At 37.7% G+C, this 17,931-nt stretch overlaps 1 protein-coding gene across 2 annotated transcripts in view; it reads right to left on the bottom strand.

Annotated features, from left to right (window-relative positions):
* SORCS3 (sortilin related VPS10 domain containing receptor 3) overlaps positions 1-17,931 on the bottom strand; it is a 581,611-nt gene that overhangs the window by 65,707 nt on the left and 497,973 nt on the right. For both annotated transcript variants that reach the window (XM_038578740.1, XM_038578741.1), the window contains exons 12-14: positions 17,502-17,578; positions 14,311-14,402; positions 4,355-4,462 (exon numbers count right to left, since the gene is read on the bottom strand). In XM_038578740.1, coding sequence (XP_038434668.1) covers positions 4,355-4,462; positions 14,311-14,402; positions 17,502-17,578 — 277 coding nt within the window. The remainder of the gene's footprint in view (positions 1-4,354; positions 4,463-14,310; positions 14,403-17,501; positions 17,579-17,931) is intronic.

Genomic DNA, 17,931 nt, shown 5'->3' with positions numbered 1-17,931 from the left:
GAAAAAAACCATGTCCCAGTTCAAAGGCAGCCAGGCAGGAGGAATTTTCCCTTGTTCAAGGAAAGGTCAACCTTTTTGTTCTATTAATATTTGTAACTGATTGAGTAAGCCTCAAAAATATTAGGGAGGGCAATCTGCTTTGTAAGGTTCACTGATTGAAATATTAGTCTTTTCCAAAAACACCTTCACAGAAACATGCGGAATAATATTTGACCAAATATATAGGTACCCTGTGGCCCAGTCAAGCTAATATATAAAATTAATTACCCTAAACTGATAAATATTTAAAACCTCCAAATGAAGGTAACAAGCTAAACCAATAAAACCTTAGTGAGAATGAGCTAGCCTTTCTTCCTTATTGACCACTGCTGAAATACAGAGCTAGGGTTAACCATGAGAAGAAAATTACAGAATTTAAACAGTCCAAATCAGTAGTAATATTTGGTTAAATGGCAAGAATAAGCATGTCTATTCTCAAATGGCTCCCAGACCCCTAACCAGTGCTTATAGAATATGTAAAGTTTTTGAACCCCTGCTTCAATCCATGTCATTATCATTCCACAAGGGAAAGCACTGGTTAGCCCTGTTGGATCACCTGGTTTTAAAGTCATTTTCAAATCTAAGGAAAAAATTATAAATAAATAAGTAAATAAATAAACAAATAAATAAACAAATAAATAAATACACATACACACACACACAAATCTAAGGCAGAGACAGAAATTGCCTCTTGGCAATCCTTCCTGGGCTCACAACAGTGGCTGCCTGAAGAGCTCTGACAACATCTGGATCATTTTTATACTAGAGAAACTCTGAGTTTAATAGAAAGTTAAAAACAGGCAGCCTTAATTGCTTACACTTGGTTGGACAACCACTTCCAAACTCATCTCAATTTCATTAAAGGACAAATACCTGTCTGTCCCAAATCCCATTCCTTTTCTACTTACCAGCGTTTAAAATATCTTGAAAAAAAGGTAGAAGAGGGCAGAAGCTTTGTCTGTTCTTGTGCAGTCTTACTGGGGAGGAAAGGAAAATAGGAATGCTATCTCGTCTTTTCAGTAAATGGTTTGGCCCTGAGGTCAATCTCCTCATATCCATGTGACCAGCTAAACTCCATGAAGCTGAGAAAAAAATTATTACCATTTAAGATTAGATGAACACAGAATTTAAACTGTAGGCTTAGACTTGCTAGGGAATGCCCAATCATGCTGAGATTGGTGTACATGTGATATTGTTCAAAGTAATGCCCAAGAGAAGCATGTGATGAGTCCAAAGAGGCCCCATACAAGAAAATGCAGGATAAATGACATTATGGGATGATGAGAAAGCTAAAGAGAGGGATCAGTATGTGTCTTTCATACAAAAGCAGGAAACACCTGACTTTAAGATCATATATATCTTCACTGACCAAGATTCTAGGACCATGTCAGGTTTGACTGTGATGAGCAGCCACATCTAGTTTAATAAATTCAAGCAAACTATACAACCTTCTTGAATGTGTGTACGTTTGCCTTATGGAATTTAGAATTCAATATTTTAACTCCTTGATGGCCATATCAGAGGAAGTCCTAGAAAAGAGGAAGATTTTCTTTTTATAGCTAATAACTTAGTAAAGGATAGGAAATAATTTGGAAAAATTAGCTCATGTCAGAGATCCTCATGAAAAAAAGATGGTGGTATTCCCAGGATTCCATATGCTTCCCAGAATTCATAAGAAAGCATTTTAATCTCTTGGCAGAATATTCTGGGTAAAATGACACAGTCATTTGTACATCACATTAATTTAATATACAAGCACACAAAATATGGAGATAGGAATTTCTGATTTGTCATCTAGAACTGCTGTGTCATCTACCACATAGGTACCAGCAATTTTTTAAACTTTTATTATTGTTATTATTTTATAGTAGAACTTTATAAAGGTCTTTCCAGGACCCTAAATCCTTGGGATTTCTCTCTCACTGTATCTCTCTTACCTATCTCTCTGTGTATATAGATATATGTATATAAGTGTGTGAATCTGTATACACATACACTTGCATATACATGTATACCTATATATTTACCAAATCGTTTGTATTTTAGAAATAATATTTATATTACACTTCCTTTAAGTATCCAGAACTTATATTACACATTATAGCTATCTATCCACCAAATGATGAAGCTTTAGAGTCTAGGTATCAATAATAATATACTGTATCTTAAATACTGTCTATGCTTGTACAGCTACACTTGCATACAATATTGTTAACTCTTAATAAAGTGACTTCTCAGCTTAACAATAAGAGCCCATCTGTTTAGGAACTTTAATTAGAAATTTCGTTGGTGAGACAATTCTGTGTAGGGTGTACTTTAAGAAAATGGGAAGAAATTACTGGACAAAACTCAAATTATAGACTTATATCCTACCTGAGCAACAAATTCTACAGGAAATCCTTGCTCACATTTTACTGCCCAGAGAACTGCCCAGAGAAGTCTTACCATAACATAGGTTCACAGTTACAGACATCAGTTATTAACACAATATACACCTTGGGAGGATCATAGCAGCTCTTCATAGGGTTTGATATCATATGTTTCTACTTTCAACTACAGAGCTCTGGGATTTAACCCAGCACCTGAAACATAGCAGATGCTCAAAAATGACGGTTCAGTCTTTAAAAGACAAGTTCACCACCCTTGGAGTTAAGAGAAAATATTTACCTGGCAATTTAGAAAATTCAGAGAGAATTAAAGAAGAGAATTTAAAATCACTCTTTGTTGCACTGTCCTAAATGTTTTAAAGGCATTCTTGTGGAACCACTCAGATTTTCTATTATAAATCTTTTTTTAAATAACGAGGACACTGGGAATCCAAGACATTTTCTGTACACAAGTCGTGTAGACATGAGACCCTTGCAGTGCTTCTACTAAATTTCTAAAAAGGTGAAGATTTTTAGCATTTCAAAATTTTGAAAAGAAGCATAAGGAATGATTCAATCTTAGAAATGAAGAAATGAAGATCCAACATGGCTAACTACCAGATAGGTAATCCATAGCTACTGGATTGTACAGAATCTTAACTCAGGTACCCTAAATCTGGGATCAGATATTTGTCCATTTGTTTTATTTTCTCTGATTAGTGTACCATTTTTCCATCACAGTTGAGTTTTTTCTGTCACTCTAAAATCCCAGAGGACTAGCCAGTCAACACTTTGGATGTGAGAATGGAAGTAGAGGGGTGGGACATGGCAAAGTAGTCAAGTTGGGGGCCAGATTACAACATTTGAACAAAATTGTGTAGATGCAGTTATAACAGATTTTTTTTAAGCTGATACTCTGGGAAAGAGATAAAGCACAGAACTAGCCATTTGCCCTGTTTCTGCCTCCTCCTTAAAGCCCATATAAGTCTCATACTGGAAAAGAATGATTCAAACTATAAAGACGTTCTTGAACACAAAGTTTCAAAGAACAGCAGTGTTTCTTAGAGGAAGAAGACCACTCTTTTCCCCAAAACCAGCAGAGAAGCATCCTGTGAGCCCTTCTGTGCCAACTCCATGACACAGCAGATTCCCTTAATCTTGCCCTTTAGACCCCTTTTATTCCACTCAGTGAAGATTAAGGTGTACAATGTTCTAGTCATTTCAAAGTGAGGGAGGCGAGGGCAGTATTGGCTAGTGGAGGGTTACCATACTATCCTCCCACATCCCCCTACATATCCATATGCACACAAACACAGAGGTCATCAAGTTTTTAGGGATTAAAATTAGATAGACTTTGAAAATAGTACCAATTTATTAATATTTTCTTTAAAATTCAGAAAGTACTTGGGATCTTTTTACAACTTTAAGACCATCTATTCTCGGGGTAAAGGAATGTAGGAAAATGTTCACAGCAAATTAATCTGAAGTAGAATGACAACTTTGGGTATGTGGTGTGTGTGTGTGTGTGTGTGTGTGTGTGTGTGCGTGACAGACTCCAGGAGTTTCCCTTAAAATATTCTCTTATTTCAGTATGTTGGCTATTTTATTTGCCGTCCCTGTCCCTCGCCTTCTGCGGGACTGTCCTGGAAAGAAAAAAGAGATGTCTAAAGACTGTAGCTTTCTGTTTCCTTGGATAAGTAGAAATTTGTTAGAATATCTTAAATACTGTTAGAAACCTTAACTGGTTAATTAGGAGCCTTGCTTCTCAGATGCTGTCAGTAGCCTTCTGAATCAGTGGTACAAGAACATATATTTCCATTTTACAGATGAGGAAACTAGGGACCAGACTAGAATGCTTTGGTATAGGGTTCCCCAGGAAAATCTGTGGCCTCAGTGGAGCTAGAACCCAGGTCTCAGGCTCCTATCGGCCACAGCAAAGAAGTACTCACGTCATGATTTGGGTCTCCACTCCTGCCTCCACCAGAGCGCCATCAACAAAGAGAGGAACCGAAGTGAAGCCATACTTGTCCCAGGAGTGGCCCTCGTCAAAACTCACCCTGGGTTGGGAACAAGTACACAGAAGAGATAGTTGAAAATCATACCACACTCCTTCACAACCATTTTTCAGGTTATTAAATTCTCCTCTGTATCTCACTTTCTGGCAGTTTGAATTATCAATAGGTATTCATCTTCAATATCTCCCCATATTATTATGAGATTTGATCAAAATTGCATTTCCTGGCCCAGGCAGAGACAGTACCAGAGATACAGAAATATTTCAACATATTAGGATCAAAAAACAACAACAAGAAGAAAAAACAACCCAAGCAGGAGGGCTTAGTTGGTGGAGTATCACATTTCAAGTACTCAGAATGTACCCTAAGGTTCAATTTACAGCACAATTTGGTCCTTGGAGTTTCTGACACAGATAAATTGAGTAGTGTGGGGTGTACTCTAGGGGAGGGGAGGTGTATTGTATGTCTTTCATATCAAACTTTAAAAAAAAGCCATTTCCCATTTGTTCAGAACGAATGTTAGGCTCATTTTCCCTTCCCAGAGCTACATTCAGGAGCTTTTAGAGGTGGCTGCTGAGTGTCTAAGATGTTTTGGGCAATACTGTGTCATCTTTCATCCAGTGGTAAGAGAAAGGTCTAGCCCTTTTTAGTTATAGAACCTAAAACTCTTTCAAGGGAAGGTTACTAGTAGAGGAGACTGGGGTAATTTTGAGTGCTTGCTTCTTTCCTTTTCTTGTTATTATCAAGTACCTGGTCTTCCAACTTCCCCAAGGCAGCTGTATTTGCTTCATTCCCTGTGATCCTTCTTGGGTAGATTCATTCTTAATTCTTCTTTGACTCCATAACTCAGGATTCTCTGAGTTCAACTGTAGTAACTCTGTAGGCTTCTCCACTTAGAGTGAGTGCCGAGTGATAACTTCTTAATGGACCTTAAATCCACCAATTCAAAACTATAATCTTGGGAGTTCACGGGTCATATAGGTCTGGTTCATTCAATGATTCCTTAACACCACCCACACATCTTTATTATAATACTTCTTACCTGATGTTTTATATATATTTTAATAAATCTATGTCTAATTTTTCCATGGAATTGTGAGCTTTTTGAGGTCAAGGACCATACAATTCATTTTTGCATTCCTAGTATCTAGCAGAAAAATGGTCACCTGGTTAGCACTATATAAATATTAAATGAATAAATTAATGAAATAAATAAAGAATGATTTACCACACTCTTCCAATCCATCGATTTTTTTCAAGCATGATTTACGCTGGCATCCATGAACTGGATGCAGAGTCTCTCTGCCCATTACCAGTCAACCTACTCAGCCTGTTCCCGATATATTTACTTCTTTGTCTCTCTCACCCTCTCTGTTTCTTTCCATTTCTGTCTTATCCTTTTTAACATTTTTTTTAATTTTTGCTATACCTAAGTCTATATTCACAAAAAAGATGAAAAGCAGACAGTCTGATGTTAAGTTTTTATGATTTCACAAGTTATCAGTGTCTGTCTTGACTTTTTTAAAACGACTTTTTTGAGTTATTTTTGACAAGTAAATATTGTATATATTTAGTGTACACCTTGGTATTTTGATAATATGTATACATTGTGAAAAGATCACCACAATAAAGCTGGTCTTGATCAACAGGAGTGGCAGGCAGGAAGGAGAAATGAGGACATGTTGGTTGAAGGATTCAAAGTTTCAGTTATGCAAGAGGAATGAGTTCTGGGGATCTAATGTACAACATGAGGATGACTGTAAACAATACTGTCTTGATTAATAATACCAATTTAAGAACTTGGTAATTTCAGACTTTTTTTTTAAGAGGCTAAAGGTTACATAAGCATCAAGCTGACCCAGAAAAAGCTGGGCAGAACTGAACTGCATTTCTTGAAAATGAGTTTCTTGCTTTAAAAGGAAAAACCAAAGCATGACTGGGAATGGACCTCACCTTTCTTGCCCTGGACCTACTTGGTTCCTAAATAATCATAGTTGGTTTCAAGTATTTTGTGGCCACTAACTAGTTAGCTGGGAGACAAATCTAGGAGATAAGAAAGCATTTGTTTAGATTTTGTTTGGCAACTTAGGATAAATTGGTTATTGTATTGATAGGAAGAAGCCAAAGTGAGTTGAAGGCCTCTGTCCTTATCTTCTCGGAATTTCCTGACAATTGAAGGTCATAATTAATACTAGCAGAGTAAATAGTATTGGATGCCACCAGCATCCCAGGGAGGGAGAGCCTTCATGCCACTGCCATTGAGAACAAGGCAGAAGACAGTCATTGTTACTTTGTACAGTAAAGACAAAAAAAAAAAAAAAACATGGCGTAAACAACAGTCTTCTAGATGTGAGATGGAGGTGCCAAGGAAAAACCAAGCCTAGGATGGAAAGAAAAACTGGAAGATAAGAGCCCTGTTGTATGAACTGAGTTCCTATGGAAGGATAAGCAGCATGGGTTTAGATGGAAGAATGAGATCAGAAGAAAAACTAAGAAATGCCAAAACTCAGGTGAGAAAGCTAGAATGTACAATAACCAAAGTCCTAGGAAGCCGTTATAATCTATGCTTATAAGCATAAGCAAGAGGGCAGCCCTACAGAGTCAGGGTGAGGAATGGATCCTATGATTTTCATTTATGATCAACATGCTACTTGGAAGCTCAGGATTGTGCCATCAGGTGACATTATGAGATCAGTAACTTCTAACTTGAACATTGTGAGCTGAGGTAAGTATTAAAAGCCAAACAAAACAAAACTCTCTAAACAAGATCCAAAAAATATGACATTAGAAAACTATCTTAGGTAATGGAAATTTGGGTCTGGAGGGCCTGCCATTTCTGAGAACTATTTCTTTTTGATTGCTGGGAGTTTTATCATTTTTTTAATACTCTGAAGTAAAACAGGACTACAAAATCACAATAAAAGAAACTTTCTTTGTCAAATATTTATTGATGCCTACTATGTGCCTGGTCTGGCAGTAGCCTCTGTTCAAAGGATCTAGTGGTGACTAGGAAAGGGAATGCCCTAGCTTAAGTGGAACTTACATTCTAACTTGAGGAGACAAACAATATTCAGGCAAATAGATAAAAAAATATGAGTTATAAAAAATATGAGTTATAAGCAAGTGTCATGAAGACAATTAAAACAGAATGATGTGATAGAGAGTGACTGCATAGCTACTTGGTATTGAAAATTTAAGTCCTCTTTTATGGTGACATTTAAGGTGAGATCTGAATAATAGTAAGGAACAAGCTATGCAAAGACCCAGGTGAGAGCCATTCCAGAGTGAAGATCTAATGTGAAAGTAAGTTGTCATGTGGAAAGGACAAAAATATGGTCAGTAGCTATAGATTAGTGGGAAAGTAGGTTAGCAGAAGGAAATGGAGTCAGAAAATAAGCCTGGGAAGACTAAGAAGGACCTTATTTCCAGTTGCAATGAGAGAGATATGTTTGGTTTAAATTTTAAAACATAATTTTCACTTCTTTATGGTTAATAGATTGTCAAGAGTCAAAGTGGATACAGGAAGGTGAGCAGGAGCAAAGAGTAACAATTGTTAAGAGACATAAGGAACAGGACCTGGGTAAAGGTTATAGTAGTGGAGAAAGAAAGATGGAAAGGATATTTTTAGAGGTGAAGTCAATAGGATTTGGTGATAAAATGTGTACAGGTTGCTTGAGCAAAAGAAAGAAATCATGGACAACATAGATTTTTATGGTTAAGCACTTGAGATGGGGAAATGGAAAGAAGAGGAAAAGCAAAGATTTCTGTTTGTTTCTATTTGGTCTACATCAAGGTTTGGATACTTTTTGGACTTCCATGTTGTGACATACTGTCAAGGACACCTTTGGATGGATGGATCCAAATTTCCGGGAGGTAATCAAAGTTGGAAATATAGATTTGGAAATCCCTTATAAGACCAAATTAAAGCAGAATGTTTAATTAGAAAGGGAAAAAAAGCCCCACAGCCAGAGAAAGGAAAAGAGTAACTAATGAAAATCTCAAGCTGAAAAGAACTGGGGTCACTGTCAATCATAAGATACATATTTTCTAGAAATGACACTATTGTGAAAGGTAATCAAGCCACTGTGAGTTGAGTATGTGTTCACAGATAGGTGACATGCATAATAGAAGAAACTATCCTTCTACTAAATCCTCAATACTATGTTTAGGTTACAATCATTGTAGAGAAACTGACAATCAGTGTGATTAAAGGTAAAAAAAAAAAAACAGGCTGTTTCAGAAACAGGTTATATGAATTGAAGATAGCTTAGGGAAAAGAAGAATAGAGCTGAATTAATTACCATTGTCTTTTAATTTTTTTAGTAAGAAAGCTTTAGTTAAACAAGTAAAAATAAATCTATTTGTTGACTACTGAAAAGTGGCAATATCTGTGAAAAAATCAGTTGTTGAATGCATAAAAAAATCAATTAAAAATACAGATAAAGGAGAAAATATTTTCATTCTCATGACTGTTCTAAAGACAATAGTCAAATATTTTTACACAAGAATTTAAGCTCTCAAGTATTTTGTCTTGTTCACTTTTACAACCCAGACCTTAAACTAATGCTAGATAAATAATATATGGTCAATCAATGTGTGAGGAATGAATACGTAAACTCATACAATCTGACTTGAGTTGCATATCTGATCATTTTCCAGAACTTAGAAATGTTAGACAAAGAGGTCTCTTGAGGTCATTTCCAGCTATATGATTCTAAAAATCATGTACAATTCTGGATCAGACCTATTCAGCATAGCTCTGGACAGCAGAACAGGTACCAATGGGCATTAGTTACAAGTAGATTCACTATTGCTCAGTATAAAAACAGTCATTTAACAGCTAAAGCCTTTGTACAAAATGGGAACTCTCTTTCTTGGGTATATGGGAGTTGTTGAGCCTTATGGTATTGTGATGAAGTAGGGTGAACCTCTGGGGTGTCATAGAGGTATCTGCTACACGAGGTGTGAAACCAAACTACATATTCTCTAAGACCCTTCCTTATTCCAGTGTCAATGACTTTATGATATTGAGATGGGATCCACTAAAAGGAACAAAATCTTCCAAGAACAACCAAGTCCTGCCCAGAACTCTCTAGCACAGAAATAGTTATAATAGGTCATTGAGAATCAGTGTTCCCCCCTTTGGTGACATGCATTGCTCCATATTATTTGATTGCAAATGCATAAGGTGGTAGCATTTTAGCCACCTAGAAGTTCTTCACAATAGTACATGCACTTCCATTTTTCAGAGGCAAGTATTGGTTGGGACTATTGCTTGCATATGCATGTGCCTCTAGACAAGACACAAGTGCTCACAACCATCTACAGAAAAACAAAGGAACACAAAAAGCTATGTAATGTTTCATTTTCTGTTTCCAAGAACATTCTAGTGAAAGGAGTCACTGACAGCTTGTCAGGGCTAAGGAAACAGTAGGACCCCTGTCTACCTGCCGATTAGTAGCTCTGTCTATTGTGAGTTTTCATTAGAGCACCACATTTCATAAGGTTCCATTATTCATTTCACTCTAATGTATCCATGGTCTAAAGATAATACCGGATGAAGGGCTTACCTGAAACAGCACTTAGGTTCTAATCTCTATGCATCCAAATGTACATGGTCACAAATAGATGGGTTCATTTGTATGCTGTTTTGTCTTCATGCATATCTAGCTACCTATCATTTCAATTTATGGGAAACAGCATGCCTTATTAGTCTAGCTAACGCTTCCTCAGCTTTTCAATTATGACTCCTCTTTTCTCTGAAAGGCAACGTAGCTATTATTTAAATTTGAGAACCACTATACCCTTGTGTAAGAGTGGGTAGGCTGGTGTGGGTTTTTTAATGCAAATATTTATACATCTTTGTACAAAATAATGTCAGTTTGAGGCCTACACAGAAGATAGCAATGAACTGAAAACTTTTCTTGCACTTAAAATGAGCTGTTTATCTCAAAGGTTTTGACTTAATCAGAAGCTACTGGTGATAAAGAACTGCTTGAGTTTCACAAACTTGCAATTCATATGCAGTAGACAAAAATCAGTCAAGAATTTCATAAGGAAACATTGATGATAATGGTATGATTAAGGCCTTCAAAAACACGCACTTAGCCTTTGAAAGAGAAGTGCAAAGGAGAATTCTTGAATGGGTTTTTTCTTGTTGTGTTCTAATACATGTCTTCAAGAGCTGGTATTTAACCGTTGAAGAGATTATTTCAAATAATGACATTCTGGTAGGCAAGTAAGCAGAAGTCATGAGTAGTGTCCAAGTTCATGGAAACATTTGTAGCATTTATGAAAAATGGCAGTGCCGACATCCTTTACATGGAGAAAATGCTATCTCCAAAGCATATGTGAAAAATCATGTTTAATACTTTGTAAGCTGGAGTAGTCAAACACAGGAGGGAGGTGGTATTCTCATTATTATAAGAGGAAGATGAATGAGAATGCAGCTATATTTTTTGAGCTTTGCAAACATTTTCTATCAACAAAGAGGTATTTCATGGAGCAAGAGAGAACTCAAACTTTGTACTAGTGCCTTTGAGAAGCACAATTTTATCCTATTTACACAACCATGAGAGAATATTAAATAATTTTCCCAACTTGGATGGGTTCCCTCCAGAAATTCTCAAATGCTCCTTTGGGAAGTGATCAGTTCTTGGGTGAGAAACTACTGCAGAACAGACTGAATGGTCTGATGGAAGGGTGGGAAGATTAACCCAAACTCAAACTCTCTCATCCCTTCACTCTATGCCAGATATTCTCTCTTCTCCTATCCCCCACAGGAAACACTACAACCAAATTCCTCTTCTTATAACAAGGAAATTTTTGTGCAAAAGGCTCTAGAAATCAACCACTAAGTAAGTACTAGGCTCCTATCACAATGAAGGAGAAAGAGCAGGAGGGTGATGGTCAAGTGTGAGATGGTGTTGCCACCCCCTTCTCTCAAGACTTAAGGGGGAGAAATCTGCTCAGCTGTCTCTGTCTGCAGGGCATTTATCATTTTTCTTATCAAGGCATCCATTGAAGTTCTTAGGACATCATGATAGGGACTAAAAACTATTGCCTTTCTTGGTTAAAACACAAATAAACAACTGAACTTGATTTAAGAGTCAAGTAATCCTCTCTGAGAGTTTAAGTGCTATTCAGTCCTCAATAGAGAAGCTCTTCCCTACACAAGGAGGCATGTCTTTGAGGTAGAAGGAATTACCTACAGGCTCAACTAGGCATTTCAGTTCTTTGGAGTCCTACCCACTCTATCTTACTCCCATTTTTTATTCCAGGCAAATATATTTCCTGAACACTCCCTCCTTTTCCTGAATCCCAGGCTTTGGTCACAGTTTTTCTTCCCTAGGTTTGCCTTATCAGTCCTTTGACTCATGGCATTCTTTTTTCAAGAATGTATAAAATAATGTCAGTTTGAGGCCTACACAGAAGATAGCAATGAACTGAAAACTTTTCTTGCACTTAAAATGAGCTCTCATGTCAGCAGCTGCATGAACACCCCCTTTCACACTAAGCAGGACTCCATCCTGTGCTAAGATCCTAGCAATATACATGGCCAGCATGCTTTAGCAGGCATTTATTGGATTTCTGTGATGTGTGGACTGTCTAAGCTCCTTATCTTGACTCTGATCTCCCAGAGGGCTGGGACCATGTGGCCTCTGTGTACTCATTAAAGTATCTGGAAAATTCAATTAAAACAGAAGAGCATCCATGTCTCCATGTCATCCATGTCTCTCCGACAGAGACCCAACTTAGTGCTGCCAGGTACTAGCTGTGTAGCCTTGAGCAAAGAATTTAATATGTCTGCATTTCAATGCCATTATAAATATGTGATAAAAAGAATAACCACATACATATGGTGGTTAAAGAACTAACTTAGATAATTCATGTAAAGGGCTTAGAATGATACCCGGCATATAATAATTCCTCAGAAACTCCTGACTATCATTAGTATTAAGTAATTCCACTCTTCTGATTCTACCCAAAAAGTATATAATCAGTAGTAAAAGGATGATAAAGAATTACAATGGGAACTTGTATATGCTCATTCTTGAGTTGGTAGAGCACTTTTCCTTACAAATGGCTCCATGCATCTTTTCCAAATTTAATATCATAATCTCTCTGTAGGAAGATAGAGCAGTAGGTAAAACCACTGCACTTTATGTTAGCTTGAGCTCTAAGAAATTTATGATATTTGACCACTTTTGACTAACAAAAATGGCAAGATTATGCGGTTTTACTTAATAAATGGCCAAATGGAGAGAAACCTTAAATTATTGCCAAGGTTACTGAAGCTTGAATTTGGCACCTGGAAATCCTACATCTTTTCCTGATTATACTCTGATGCTTCCCAGTAAAACTCTGACTTTAAAAGGGTTAGTCAGGGCAGCCCGGGTGGCTCAGCGGTTTAGCACTGCCTTCTGCCCGGGGTGTGATCCTGGAGACCCGGGATCGAGTCCCACATTGGGCTCCCTGCAGGGAGCCTGCTTCTGTCTCTGCCTGTGTCTCTGCCGCGCTCTCTCTCTCTGTGTCTCTCATTAATAAATAAATAAATCTTTAAAAAATAATAAACATAAAATAAAAGGGTTAATCTCCCAAAATGAAGGATCTGGGAGCTAAGCTAGAGTCCATTCTCCAGCTCTGGCTCATCCCAACAACTGTACTCTAGATAGCATATCCTCTACTACCAAATATTCACTCTCAAGTATTCACTTTACTGTATCTGAAGCATGAAATTCTTCTCCTTTGGCATATAAACACACATAATACTTATTCATCCCCAAAAGCAAAAACAAACAACAGAATCATCATCATCATCAAAATATCTCACAGATCCTTCTCCTCATTGGAGGGTTTTGCATATACACACTCAACCTCATTCCATAATCTACTTTATTGAGAGTTATCCACTGCCTCCACTTTACTCCATTGCTTTTCATTCATTCATTCATTCATTCATTCATAAATCTACTGCAACCTACCTTTCTTTTTTTAATTTAAATTCAATTTGCCAACATATAGCATAACACCCGGTGCTCATCCCATCAAGTGCCCTCCTCAGTGCCCATCACCTAGTTACCCCATCCCCCCAACCCATCTCCCCTTCCTGCAATCTACCTCTCAATCCCACTTCTCTTTTGAATCAACTCTGACACAGATCACCAATGACACCCTTTACTCCTCTATATATTGCTTAATCCTAGATTGTTTTTCATGGCATAACTAATTTGGTCTGATTACCCCTTTCTTCAGCATCCATGCAAGCATTTCTCCTGTGTTTTTATTGTTTAGTCTACTTCTCGGTCTGTTCCATCATTTATTTTCTGCTCTATGTGTTGGTATTCAACAGGGCTCTGTAGGAATTCCTGGTTTCTCCTTGTTGTACCCACTCTTCTGAGGCATTGAGCCCACTTCCATGACTTTACTTGCCATCAGTGTCAGCCCAGACTCTGTCCTGACCTTCAGATGAATATATCAGACAAATCATCATCTCTGCTTTAATACTCACAGACATCTAAAATTCAACTTATCTAGAACTGAACTTTTTATCTGCTATATGAACCTAATATTCTTCTTGCAGCAGTTTCCATTTCCCGTATTTTAGATTCTTAATCTTGGATGCTTGGACTCATGGGACCTTTCTGGTCTTTTCGACTTATCTGAGCACCCATTCCTACCACCCCACTCTAATCATCACACTTCCCTATCTAAATGATCTGGCCTACCACTGCTACCTAAGTTAGATGATGAGATGTATATTAAATGGACGGATGGATGAATAAATGGAAGAGGAAATGGGTAAATGGGTACAAAATCATGCAGAAAAATGTGTCCCAACACTTTCCACTGAAAAATTGCTCATTAATAGGGTAGGGAGCTGTCCTTACCACAAATGCCTGACTGGCAGAGGTGTGTGTTTCATGGCCACGAGGGCGCCACCCCAGTCTAGGAACCAGACATTGTACTCTTCATCAAAGATCTGGAACAACAACAACAACAACAATCATAGCAACACCTTACAATTGCACAGTGCTTGATAGTTTACAAAGTCTTTCACAAACATTGTTTCATCCAGGTTCTGAGCCTTCCAACAACCCTATCAGGTAATTTGGCAAGTACTATCAACCCCACTTAGTAGATGAGGAATGGACTTTGCAGAGAACCAGTAACTCTCCCCAGGCCACTCAAATGGCATTTCTAGGGCTCCTTTCACTAGTTCTATGAACCTACAAGAAATTGAAACAACAAAATGCTCAGCTAGATAACCCAAAGGAAAATAGGACTTCACAAATGCTTCCTCATTTTTGCATGCAAGTAAGTTACTACTCATCTCTTTCTTCTTTCTCATCTATGTAGATTTTTTTGTTAATCAATAAATGGTGTCTGCCTTACAGTGTTGTTCATAAACTATAAATGTAAAGACAATTTCTCTAGACATTATGGTATACATGATGACTGAGTTCTTACACTGAGCCACCACCGCCTAGGTTTCCATACAAGCTGGATGACGGCCTAAGTTTGGCCCTTACAGATCTTTACTCTGTATATGCACTGATTCATCCCTTTGAACATTATTTATTCACCCATCCACTCATTCATTTACACATTCAGTGATCCATCCATCCATCACCCCATAGGATTTCCTAAATACCTACTCTGATGCCAGGCTCTGAGAACTTCAGATATAATCCCACATGTATCAATGCTTCTATTTTATAAATTATATCTCCAACCTGAAACAGGAAAAAAAATTCCCCAGAAGAAAACCAACCTCCTACTTTAGATCTCTTAGAGGAAAGTGGAATTGGACAATTTCTCTAGCTCTTAATCACTACTGGTGGTTCCTACAGCCTAGATGGAGAGGTTGGGATGGTAGATTAAGTGAAACATAGTAGAAAAGGAGGTATAAACATATTTAAAAGGGAGGGAATAAGAGAAATAGGGTCTTCTATACATATGCACCAGGAAACACCATAAAGAAAAAGTAAATGAATTCTCAGGCCTAACCTCTCAATTGGTTTCCTTTCTCGTATTTGCCTTTTAAGGAATAAAAATGTCCACAGTAATGGTAGTCTTATGCAAAAAGGATCTCAGGGCGATTCATTTATATATTAGATATAAACATGGACTCTGAGCCTACAATGCCAGCGTTTTCTCTCCAGAGCTCAAAGGGGGCTCTGTAATAAGCCACTTAATGGAGATGCTGGATTGAAGTCTGAGGATGAGGGGTACAACGAGATTCTCAGCATGAGGAAGAGGGAGACACCATTACCTTTACACTTTCCTCTCTACCACTCTGGCCACTGCTAACGATTGCCCTGTCCATCGCTAGAGTGGAAACTGGAATCCTTAACTATTTGTAAAAAGAAAAACCAAAGTAGTGGAAGGAAGGAATACTGCAGGGGCCACTCAGCCAGGTTAGCTATTTCTTGAGTTGGAGGGACAATAGTTTGTTGTTGGGAGCTTCTATACTAGAAGAGTTGATGTTCCAGTTTCCATCCTCAATTGATACTTAAAAGAGATTATCTTCTATTCTGAAGATAAGTTCTTAATTATGTGTCTGTTCTTCATCTACCTGATTACACCTTGTGGGTAGGAATCTTAACTTATTCTTTGTTGTATGACTTATTCTTATTCTTAACTTATTCTATGTTGTATGTTGTATTCTTATAGTACTTAAGATAGCTGGTTGTGCTGGTAGATCCTTGGTAAATTTTTCTTTTGATAATCATAGTGGTGACAGTGGTGGCAATGGGGGTGGTGATGATGATGCTGGTGATGGTGATGACAGTCTTCACTAAGGGATCCAAAGCTGGAACTTGTCCAACTAGGTTGCGAATATGGCTGCACCTACATCAAGACATTCAATGTCCCTCTGTCGTCTTCCTCAGGTGAAAAACTTCTCACATTTAAGACTTAGTAAAATGTCAACTCTGGTAAAGTCTTTCCCAGTTTCTCCAAGTAGAATCAATTTATCTCTTTTCTCTGCAAACTAAAAATGCTGCTAAAATACAGCATTGGATTTGGATTGGTGGATCAGTTATTTAAGCGTCTGACTCTTGATTTCATCTCAGGTCATGATCTCAGGATGGTGAGATCATGCCCCACAAAAAATTCTCTTACAATTGTTAAGATACTTTCCCTCTCCCTCTGCCCCTCCCCTCTGCCTGTGGGTGCTCACTCTCTTTTAAAAAAAATCACTCTAAACTACAGTAAGTTATTTATGAAGCTTTTTCTCTACTTAATTTTGAACTCATTGAGAAAAGAGACTCCAAAATATTCAACTGTCTCTACAGGTTTGTATTTGACACCTAGCTGACATTGTATAAATCTGTGTTGTTCAATACAGTAGCCACATGAGACTATTTAAATTTAAATTAATTAAAATAAAATAAAAAATTCAGCTCCTCTGTCACACTAGCCACATCTCAACTGTTAAGTAGTCACATGGGATGGTATAGACACAGAACATTTTCATCACTGCACAAAGTTCTATTGGACAGTGTGCTACCAATATTTGTAAAATTGAATTAATTTTTCACACAGTCATGTATCTATTAAACTGCTTCACACTTACTGAAGGCTGGGCCTACATAATATTTAATCCACCAAATTGACAGCTTTGTGTTTTTAGTATTCTGACCCCTTATCTTATAGATAAAGAAACAGATCCAGCAAGGCAAAGGAACCTATCTTCCCAGGTCCTATGTCACATTAATGATAGGAATCATTTCATTGGTTGTATCCCCAGAAAGCAGCCCATGACTCAGCATCTAGTGGCTGTTCCTTACTTACTGCTGGATGAAAGAATAGAAAAAAAAAAAAAAAGAGAGAGAGAAAACTCCAGTTCTTCCTATTCCTTCTCCAATGCTTCCATTTTATTCCATTTTACTCTATTGCCTATCTATCAGCAAAAATGGACCAAACTGAATAGCTGCTTCAATGTTGGTTTTTTTTTTTTTTTTTTTTTTGCAACCATAGGACTCTATAGGAAAATCTACTGGAATCTATAGGGAAATGAGATGTTGGCAGAACTTGCCCTAAATGCCTCTTCCCTGTCCCCAATTCTCCCAGTTACCTGTCTCCATGTGTTGCCCCCATCAGAAGAGATGAACACACCAATATCAGTATATGAGAGCTCCGGGCCAATATTGCCTGAAACATAAGCACATCATTTATAATTGGTTGCAGATTTGAGAGTGGGGCGGGGGAGGTAGCAGAGAGTAAAGTTTTTCCAAGTTATGTTAAAAGTTGATGTAGAGCGCCTGGCTGGCTCAGTCAGGAAAGCATGCAATTCTTGATCTTGGGTTCATGAGTTCAAGCCTCATGTTGGGTATAGAGATGACTAAAACAATAATAATAATAATAATAATCAATTGTTAAAAATTCCTTTAAAAAATAAATACAGGGCAGCCCAGGTGGCTCAGAAGTTTAGCGCCGCCTTCGGCCTGGGGCGTGATCCTGGAAACCCGGGATCAAGTCCCACATCGGGCTCCCTGCATGGAGCC

This window comes from Canis lupus, chromosome 28 (genome assembly GCF_011100685.1).
Source record: "Canis lupus familiaris isolate Mischka breed German Shepherd chromosome 28, alternate assembly UU_Cfam_GSD_1.0, whole genome shotgun sequence".
Taxonomy (NCBI): domain Eukaryota; kingdom Metazoa; phylum Chordata; class Mammalia; order Carnivora; family Canidae; genus Canis; species Canis lupus.
The sequence above is the reverse complement of the archived record's forward strand: the minus strand, read 5'-3'. Positions and strand labels throughout refer to the sequence as shown.